General features: G+C 40.2%; 1 protein-coding gene across 2 annotated transcripts; it reads right to left on the minus strand.

Annotated features, from left to right (window-relative positions):
• Window positions 1-850: 850 nt before the first annotated feature.
• On the minus strand, window positions 851-10,927 carry puraa (purine-rich element binding protein Aa). Of its 2 annotated transcripts, none has more exons than XM_036524475.1 (2): window positions 10,835-10,927; window positions 851-3,177 (listed from the first exon to the last, which is right to left on the minus strand). In XM_036524475.1, the coding sequence occupies exon 2, from the start codon at window positions 3,102-3,104 to the stop codon at window positions 2,238-2,240; it is 867 nt and encodes a 288-aa protein (XP_036380368.1). In that variant the 5' UTR covers window positions 3,105-3,177; window positions 10,835-10,927; the 3' UTR covers window positions 851-2,237. The 2 variants fall into 2 exon arrangements, with proteins under 2 accessions (XP_036380368.1, XP_036380367.1); XM_036524474.1 differs by lacking the exon at window positions 10,835-10,927 and adding an exon at window positions 4,019-4,101.

The following is a 10,927-nucleotide window of genomic DNA, read 5'->3' on the forward strand; positions in this document are numbered from 1 at the left end:
GGGGGGGCGCTAACCCTGCCCCCTACTGCCCGGGCAGCCGCCTTGCAGGGGGGCACACAGGAGCTCTCTGCTGACACAGAGGCAGCTCTTCACAAGTTGGGGACCTTTTTTATTTTTTAAGTGCAGATAAAGGCTTTAAACCTCGAAGAGAAATAAAGGTGGAATTCAGCCTCATGCTTTCAAATATTACTCATATATTTAATTGATATACATATATTGCCACCATTGGCACGTACAATATTGCACACAGTAATGAAATGTAGCACTGAAACCCCTCGTGAGCCAAATGTTCAAAAATGACAAATAAAGTGGAATAACACTGAAAAAAAACAAACAAAAACAAAACAAAAAAATAAAGAAAATAAAAATAAAATACAAAAACAAAATTAGACATGCTAACTAATCCCCTAGTTGAGGTCTTTAGCAACTTACAGACTACACATACTGCCCAAGCCATAGGTCTACATACAGAAAAACATCACAAAGGGCTATGTAGGCGTCTGATTCCCCCGACCACGTCTGCTGTCGGCCCCCTGCCCTCCACCCCCCCCCCGCCACATCCCCCCCCAAAAGAGCAGGCATTCTTCCACATGACACCATCCATGTTTACATGAGGCCTGATGCCAGGAAAGCTCAGGAACAATTACAGAATATTTCACATTCTGCTCGTCTTTCTTTTTCTTTTGGGGGTGCCGGGGGGGAGGGGGGTCTTACGATCCCGTTAACACCTCCAGTCGAGCTGGAGGCGAACCAGAATTCCCCCTCCCCACCCCACCCCCAAAACTAAAAAAAAAAAACAAAAACAAACAGCGATCCACTGCACCAAAGGGGCATGTAAACATGCGGAGCGTGTAAGGCACCAGGTCTTTTTTTAATGCTGAAGAGGATGCTCTACACAGGTATGCGGCTCCGTACAGGTAACATGCAGCACGAGCTCTCCCGAGCGCTTCTCCCGAGCGCCTCTCCCCCCCTTACCGGTAGACCTTTATATCGTCTCTCTCCATTGAAAAGATAATTTTTCAGGTTCCCCCACAGAAAACGTGGGGTTTTAATAAGGATTGCAATACATCTGATTCACAAAATCATAATTTGTATTATATTTTTTTTCTTTTTTTTTCTTTTTTTTTTTTAAAGTGAGCACTTTCATCAAGCCGTTATTTGCCCCCATAATTTCCGTGGACATGATACTGTTGGTTTTTGAGGATTCAGTGTTGAAGAGTAACAGTTGTAACCGTTGCCGGGTGATGGCAACAGGACTCTCTATCCGGGTAATGCTGCATGTTGTCTCTGCACTTAATCAGGAGAGTCAGGTACGTTTTTAACACATCGCATGACAGGTTGACACAAAGGTATAGCACACTCCTCATCTGCATAACTACAAGTTCAATCAAAACAAACCAAATGAAATCCTAACACCTCTTGAAATGTTTTTTTTTTCATTTAAATGTCTTCATGTTGACAGAGGATTCACAGACCGGTTGAATATGTGCACAGCTCTAATGCAATGTGTATTGTATGTTACCTTGCGTGCAATTGCCAAAGTACCTTTAAAGTTACAGACTGCGTGACATTTCAAGAGCTCCGACTTGATGCCTGGCCCTCAGGTACATGTTCTGAGATTTGTGCGAGTGTGTGTATACATACATACACATATATACACACACACACTTCTATTCACAAGTAAATATGGTGGCAAGTTTACTATGACAACCTCTTTTAAAAAGGTTTTACGTTTTGGTTAAAAACAAAAACAAAAAAAACAAAGAAAACAAAACTAAAACATCTGCTTTGTGCTGAAGAATTCAAACGTTAGCTCACACGAAAGGGACTTGGTTCTCATAACTCGGCAATATTTCCATTTGAACATTGCGAACACTTTTTTAATAGCTCGAACGCGTACAAAAGTTCTCGGTTAATTAGGGAAATAAACACTCAGTTCTTTATCATTTTAATCAAGTAGGAAACACAGTTCATAGATAATGTTATTACTCTGTTTTTTAGCAGCTGCTTACTGTTTTAATGGTGGGTAGGTGGGTAACATCCAGCGATGAGTGACAACAAGTCTGTACTGTCAGTCTGTGGGTTTGTGGGCGGTGCTCCCTTGGAGTTAAACAGATACAGTTTATAATCTTTATGTTTCTTTCTTTTTACAGTAAAGTTCTTTTTAATTATAATTTCTCTCTTTTTTGTGATTTTGTTTCTTTTTTTCTCTTTTTTGCATGTTTTTACTCTGTTTATCAATCTTCGTCTCCATCGTCGGCGTGTTCCTCCTGCTGCTGCTGCTGCTGCTGCAGCTCGCATGCCCTTTTCTCCCGCTGCTTCTCCTGGATCTTCTTCATCTCCTCCGCGTATTTACAGAAAGTGTTACCGAATTTAGACCACACTTTGTAGGGCACCGTGATGGAGTTGCGGTACGTCGGTTTCACCTCGCTGACCCGCATGAAGACCCCGTACTTATTCGAACCCACGTCGAAGAAGAACCGCTTGTTGTCCACAGTCAAGGAGGTCCCCTCGGGCAACTCCGCGGGCTCGTCCTCCACCCCGTAGTCGTCGATTAGCTTGGCCAGAGCGTCGCGAAACTCGATAAGTCCCTGGGCAGGAAGAGCGATCGTCTGGCCTTGCGTGGATCCCAGTCCGGGGCCCCGGTTCACGGTCTGTCGGATCCTCAGGAACCGGCCCCTCTGGTTCTCTTTCAGATCCATGTAGTATTTCCGATTCTCCCGCACCAGGAATTCGCTCTTTAGCGCCCGCCGTGGCTCGTCCTGCGCGATGTCCGGATTGCTCGGCCCCAGCTGGGCATAGTGTTCGATGAAGTCCCCCAGGTAGTCGCGGAACTCGACCGCCACGGACATGGAGAGAGTGAGGCGGCTCTTGTTTCCCCCGGCCCCGACCTCGGCTATCTTCAAGAAGCGGCCCTTCGCGTTCTGTTTTACGTCCAGGTAGAACCGCTTGTTCTGGATGTCAACCCGCTTCGAGGCGAGCTCCTGCGTCTCGTGCTGCAGCCCGGAAGCCGAGCCCGCCCCTCCTGTCACTGGGTGCAAAGAACCGACGCCCGGGCCCGTGGCTGCTCCTCCCTGCTCACTTCCACTGTCTCTGTCCGCCATGATGCTGCCTGCCTTCTCCCTCTGTCTGCTGCAACCCCACAGCCAGCCAGCCACGCCGCCGTTCTCGCGAGATCTGCGCAGACACACACAACATACACATTTCAGCGCGTGCACTTCACCTGTCGCTAACAGGGACGCAAAATTAGAGTTTCCATACGTTTTTTTTAACCGAAACTACTACAGTTGTGCCTTTATGCATGTGAGCAGCCCTATTTATGTTTTAATTCACCAATAACGGGTAAGAATTCAGCAACTCAAAATGGGGTTTGAAATTCTCCCTGCTCCTGTCCACGCGCTGCTGAAATTATTTTGACAATATGGTCGCCTCGTTAATTAACGCCACTCCTTTCACGCTATGCGAATGCCCCTTTAGCTACAAATATTCGACCCTCTGAATAAAAACAAGTTAATTAGATTAAGCTGGTTGACGGTTTTCTCTGAATACATTTGAAGGTGGAAACAAGTATTCGACAAAACTGCATTTTATGGGGCCATTGAGCTATTTCCGCTACGGGCGTAAACCTCTTTTTTCGAGATACCCAACCAGCAACCTCCAATGGAAATTCCACTTCCATTTCAAGGACACTACTTATCCCCAAAGCAAAAAAGTTTCCTTCGAGGTTTCAAAAGTAATGACGGGGTGGATTACTTCGACTCTTTAAATAATTGAATATTTATTTATTTAGCTTAGTAGGCGCAAACTTTGACGTAAATTTAAATAAAACTGTCAGCTCATGCTGTCTCCGTGTAATTGAACGACATTTTAAAAAGAAAACGTTTCCGTTTCCCCTTGAGCTCACAGTAGTATACAGTTTCTTGACTTTTAAATTGATGCTGGTAATAGATGACATCTCTATAAATGGCAAACAGTAGGAGAACGCATAGCTAAAGAAAAATACAATTTTTACATCTACGGAATATACATCAGTTGGATACGTGGCAATGCAACTTCGTCAATCTCGGGTCACCTAGCCGCAAACTTCTGCTGCGTGTTTTCTCAGCGAACAGACTCACTTCCTTCTTGTATATTGATCAAACCGGATGTGTATAGAAGCAAATCAGACTTCGTACTCTGCAAGCGAAACAGCAGCATCCCACACGGGATCCGACACTGCGACCTTCTGGTTATCGGTCAGGTTGGTCATCCGTAACCACGAAAATAATTCACAGCCAATTTCAGGAGGAGAGGGTCCTTCAGTGTCCCGCTATTTAACGCTATTTTAATTTAAAGCTGGTGTCCAGCTTTCCTTTGACCTGCACGAAAACGAGAGAAAAGGGCGCTCTTAGGGTGAATCAGACACGGAAACCTCATTTACGCGCACTCTTGCTTTTCTCTGGGCGATTCGCACAGTTTACGTTTTCGAATATCCACTTATTCCGCTGAATATCATTACGACAGCTGTTAAGGATAAATTCATCATAAGTACCTCAGCACTTCACCATCTGAGATTTAAAATTGTTTGTAACAACGTTTGCAAATTTGCAAACTTTCATTTTCCTTACATGAGAAGACTGGCGTTATTGCACGAAGGAAGTCGTCGTGGGAATTCAGTCTTTAAAGAAACCATTGGCACGAGTTTTGGCTCAGAATTTCCATGATTTCAGTAATTAGATTCCTGACCTGATATTTGAGTGAAAAAAACTATGTAAAATAAACAACAAGACCTGAAAACATCATTAGCATAAGAGGCAGTGAGCAGGCACACTCTGCTGTATAATGAGGGCTTTGGTGCGTCTGGGTGAAACACTCCGTCCGCAGGCTGCGCCCTGGCGAATACAGCATGTACGATGATAGACCATTTGCGTGTTTTCCCACGTGCATTGGGAATGCTTACAGACATCAGTGGACGTCTCAGGCAAATCTTTATCCCATATTTAAGCTGTTAGGCCAGAATCCATATTCACAAAAAACGAAAGGCAAACGGGAATTCATTCTGAAGCAACCGAACGCATTTACAATTCAGGCTTTTGAGTGAATAACTTTCGAACTGTGTAAACTGTGTAAACTTTTAAAATGTTGCATCCGTAATGTAATCATTTATCTTTAGCAGGTGGTGATATTTTGCCATGTCTTTTGGGCAGTCTAATTAATGTTTTTATTTATTTTATTTAGATTCTATGACATTATTTGTATACGTATATTAAAATGTTTCATAACCGAGAACAAAGTTGAAAGTAAAAAGCAAAACACACAAGTATTTAAAAATAAATAATAAATAACAGCATGCATAGGCCTGCTCTACGCAATGTTTCAATGTGTTTTACCATTATGCACAATGTTAGCTGGTAATTGATCTCTACAACAATTTAAAATCAGCTTCATGATTAACTATTGATGTAGTCTGATTAAATATGGTATAATTCATAGGGGGAACCGTGAGTTTCTGCAGAAGTGAAATAATTAGAACAAGAAATATGTGCAGGACAACCATTTGCTCAAATAAACGAAAGATGTCGTTCATTTATTGAAAATTCAAAACCACTTGATGTGCTGTATATGTATCTCCTAAGTATTTATGTATTTATAATATTGGGGCGACAGAACTACCATAGAAATAGTAAGACATGCTATTTATTTCTATTTGCTTTTCAAAAAGGAAATATTCTTGCATCGGTAAAGGCAGAAATAAGTAGCCTACCTTAGGGGAGCTGTAAGTAATAATACATGAAGCTTCCGTAGACCTACTGATATTCATGTAAAGGTTAAAAAATACGACTTTTATTACGAAGAAATGGCTAAATTCTATGTCTATTTAAGGTGCTTAATATCTAAACATATATGTCCCCTAAACGGATTAATGAATTAATAGTTTAGTTCGACGAACAGATTGCTTGTTTTAAAGAATTTGATATTGCTACCCTAGATATTTTAAAGGTAACTTCAGTTTTGACGTTTGCTTCAATACAGTAACAGGAATGTTTATCCCGAAAAACCTGGAAAAATCTGAATGGTTTTCGTGGCTCTAGTAGAGACATACGGACTCTGTGATCACTGGAAATGTAAGCCATACAACCCGGGATCTTTTACAAATTTTAAAATATAATATTTGTTTAGGTTATTTGTTTATATGCTTATGTTATATAGCCATATATTATAAGTACCTAATTTATTTGCACTGATATTCTAGATGGTACATGATTATGCCAAAGTTTGGGTAAAATATTGTATATAATACATGTTTAATAATAATACATATAATAAAGTATCGAAAACATTTTAAATTTGTAATTGGTACCTACTAAAATAGTATTTTAAATTGTTAAAATAAATAAATAAATAAACAATTTCAATTAACTGGCAAGTCTAAAGAAAATGCCCAAAGAACTCGATACTGAATTACAATTACTGTAAAGAAGCTAGTCACATACATATAAAAACAATCCAGTTTCATTAGATTAGCTTCATTAAAAAAAACTGTCGGTATTTGGAAGTCCATTGACCGGGGAATTTCAGGCCCAGTTTGAATATAATAAAAACAATTAAAGCAGAAACATGTTATCTCTTTTTTATATTTTCAGAACATATCGAGTTCAGCTGTGGCTGAGGCAAAGGAAAAGCGTTGCGCAGGAAACGGAAAAAAATGCTACTCATTACTAGCTGAAATAAAAAGAAAATTTGCAATATACATAAATTTGGAACTTAGAATCTGAGGCTTCTCTATATTATAACGAATTTCTTTTAACAGAGATTGAATAGCCACAAAAATAGGTGTTTGTTATGTCGTTCTTCGTTGCTTTGGCGTATTTTCTGCAAAATATGTAAGCCTTATCGTTATTATAATCGATATTTGCCAATACGATGCTGTACAATAATTCTGAAATAGTGAACAGCTTTGAGCGGAAAATGTCCCTCGTTTGTGTTATATAAAAGTCTGCAACTTGTTTTCAAACGGCGGCACTTCATAGAAAACGGTACTTTTTCTGTTGAAGAAATGTCTTGCTCTAAGATCTGTCTATCGCTCCAAAATAAACGGCTAAGTTCGAATCCATATTTCATCTCTGAGACACATTCGTTTATTCTTTCCTGAAACTTGACCAGTACTTTGCGTGTTTTAATAATGTGTTTTACTTTTCCAAAGTTGATTCAATAAAATCTGACAGTGTCTGAAAAAATATTATAATTAAATATTTTTTCAATTTCAGTTTGGCAAACAACATCAACAGCTTCTGGAGCTAACGCACGAAACAAGATTTTTTTATCTAATTTACAAAGCGGTTTATTTAACGTGATTACAAAAAAGAAAAAAAGTAGGCCTAACAAGTAAAACGTCCTTTTTTTACACAAAATGATATGTTGTCGGCAATCGCCGACACGCTTCATCTTTTCAGCAATAAATAGAGATTCAGTAATTTAACAGCCGCTGAAGAGACAAAATTCAGTTTTTACAAACCATTTAGTGCGTAATTTGACTTTTGTAATCCTGCAAAATTACAACATTCTTATTTATTATTCATTAAATTAGCTAAAATGTATTATATTATTGTTGTTAGTAATATTAAGAGCAAGAGAAGAAGTATTGTGGTTATTTCAACACTTTTCATCTTTCATCATAATTCAGCCTGCTCAGTATCCAAGTTATTGTTTGTCTTTTATCTGATGCAGCGTGTTTAATGTTCCATGCGTCTGCAAGGTAAATGAATATATAGAAATATATAGTGAAATAATGTAACATAAAAATAAAAACAAAACATTATTGTGTATTAACATTATGTTAATACCATCCAAATACACTGCACGAGGTAAGGAAGCACATAAGAATAAAAAAAAAGGTGATGCACGAAAATCAGACAAAAACAAACTAAAAACAGCGCAATAAATTGTATCAATATATCTGAGTGGCGAATGTAGTCGAGCTTTGTGAATTTGTTCTGACACTTTGTGGCCAGATACCGAAATTGGCCGAAACTGCCCGACAGCTTTACCCTCACGGACCTCGTCACCGGGGCGCCGTGTGTTTGACGCTGACAATCGCTTCCTCACATGAACGCTTTGATCTTGTCTGTCGCCAGCTGTAGGCCATTACGTCATCAGTTTTTCATCTTCCTCCTACGTCAAATAAATCATGTCTGGGTATTCGTGTGTGTCCTCCTCTCGCCTTGTGGGCTGCTTCTCCTGTCGATCTCGGATTTTCTAGTTCCATGTACTTTTAATACACATAGAAGAGATATATAAAACTGTTTTAAGTAGTTGGCAAATGGTTGCATCTTAAAATTTAGGCCTATCAGGAAAGCATTTGTGCTTAACTCCGATACATAAAATTTAAACAAGCGTTTACATTTTGTCCCTTCTTGTCCCTCCTTGCGATTCCATGTTTACAGTTGATTTACTGGGCATACAAACTCATAATACTGTTCAGCCTACCAATCTAGAAAAAATTCGCTTGCCAATTTTTTTTCGTTCAATTTAAGGGTCAAATGCTGAGATGACCATCCATCCAATACTCGCAGGAGCTCACCAGCCCGGTGCACATCCATATTATAAGGCCGTAAATAATTGTGAAAAGGTACCTGCAATCAGAACATTTCCAACGGAAAAACATACAGCTAATTCAAATGACATGAATGAATATCTTTAACGCTCTCCCGCGGATTGTGGTCGATCTTTCCGTTCAGTTATGCCTTTCAGATGTGACGAGCATTCTGACGTTGCTCCGATCACATGATAAACGACTTCAGTCTCTGTTTCTCTCCGTCGCTTGTACGGAGTGGCCTATTAGCCCTTCACTCTACAGTCCCCAGTAATTATAAAGCAAATGATGTGTTTTTTTATTATTATTTTACTATGATTATTATTATCATCAGTTACTGTGCTTATTGACTTTGTTGGACAAATGTGCTATCCTTTTGTGATGATAATCACATCCCATTACATCTTTCTTCGTGGAGCATTCTGCACTCTTTCATCGTGGAGGATTCTGCGGAAAGATCGTGCTACAACACTCAAAGGTTAGCAAAAAAAAAGAGCAAAACAAAAAAAAAAACGAGAAAAGTAACACCACGCATGCATCGTTCTGTTTTAATACAAAACATGACTTTATAACTTACTTCCAGGACTCAAATGACGTGATGGATTAACCACCAGTAATGGCATAACAGTGGGACGTAGTCACATCTTCCTTTTTAACTTTTTAACTTTTAAGCTGAAGAGGCCACGCGGCCAAATACTGTACCATGCTGTCATATTTCAAATAGAGCCATTCACGTCCGCATGTTCCATTTTAGGTAGTAAAAATGTAGTGGCAAAACCTGAACTTGCATCAGCATTAACTGGAACTAAAACACCTAACCTAAGCTAACCTAACGTAACGTAACCACCTCCCAGATACAGAGCAGCAGGAAAATAAAAAGGTTTTCATGAAAAATGATTTTGAGAATTTAAGGTATTTCATCAACGCCAGGTCAGTGCCCAGAATGAGCTCATTAGGGAGTAAATGAAATAACAACAATGTCTGATTCTAAAGAAACATCCTAACAGTATTTTTTTCCAGAATTCCAAGAGATGCGGTAAACCTGAGTTAGTTATACCTTTTTCTCCGTAACGTACATCTAAAAACAATGAAGGCTGAAAGCATTAATTCATTAAGCACGTCCCCTTAACTTTTTCTTTGAATTATAAATCTCCGTCAAAAAAATAACCACATGATTTCGAGAACTTTATGCATCGTATAACTTCACATGAAATAAGTGGAGTGACAGTCGTTTGGTGGGATCCGAACTGAATACACGTGGTTGAATCTGCCGACTTCACTGTGAAAAGTACCATGCCAGTGGAAGGCTTATCTTACTAAAATCTAAAATCAAAGACAGGATCGAGTTATTACACGCCAAAAGGCCTGCTTTTCTCCACACACGGCCCGACTTTCCATTGTAGCCTTTTTGGCGCGAGCTGGTGCTGACGTGCTTTCGCATTTAGGCACGTATTTATATTTTGCGAAGTAACATCTCGTTTCTGCTGTAGAACTGTGACGTGCCATTTTTCGGCCTTTTCAGCATCGGCTATGGAAATGATCCTTTCAGGAAGGGAAGTTTGCAGATTCAATTTACCCCAGCAACATCAATATTGATAAACTACTCAACAGCAACACGCAGCCTAAAACTAAGTCCCGGTAATATAATTCAGCATGCGATGCATATGATCAGAAGCGTCAATACTGTGAATATTGTGAGTGCTGTATTTTGTTTGTGGCGTTAATTATAGTGGTTGTGGCGTGTGTGTGTGTGCGTGCGTGTGTGTGTGTGTGTGCGCCCACGCCAAAGCACGTCTGTACGTTCTTGACACACTCAGGAGGATATATGACAGCCAGGACACGTGTGTTTGTGTGTGCCTCTGCGTGTGCTCGTGTGTCCACAAGTAGTGATTCCACGACAAATTCAGCTCTTGAATGTACAGGCTATGCAATAGGCGCTGTTTTTAAAACCAGTGCGCTAGCAGTATCTACGCTTAACCGGAGGCGTATCATGCCCGTTCTTTCTCGGGAAGTAAGTGAATCTCTTGCAAAGGTAGGTGCCACTCGAGCACTACTTTTGCAAATCACGGAAAACCGCCCCCTTCGCCAAGACAGTACATTTACAGCGCACCGGCGAACGGAATTACTTGTGTGTATATGCATTTTAAAAACGTTTATTAAATTCTGCAAAACTGCATAAATGCAAAAGCGAATTAAGGAAGGTTTGTCTTCTTCCATGAGTCACAGAAAGATTAATGAGCGGTAAGAAGGTGCAAACCTTACCCTGCTGGGTCTGTAGACAGACCGCTACAGAGCCACTGCGCAGCTCCGTCGCAGACAGGCACGGCCAGAGACAAAGGTGAGCTACTGCAGGTT

Source organism: Megalops cyprinoides, chromosome 3, assembly GCF_013368585.1.
Source record: "Megalops cyprinoides isolate fMegCyp1 chromosome 3, fMegCyp1.pri, whole genome shotgun sequence".
In the NCBI taxonomy this organism is placed as follows: domain Eukaryota; kingdom Metazoa; phylum Chordata; class Actinopteri; order Elopiformes; family Megalopidae; genus Megalops; species Megalops cyprinoides.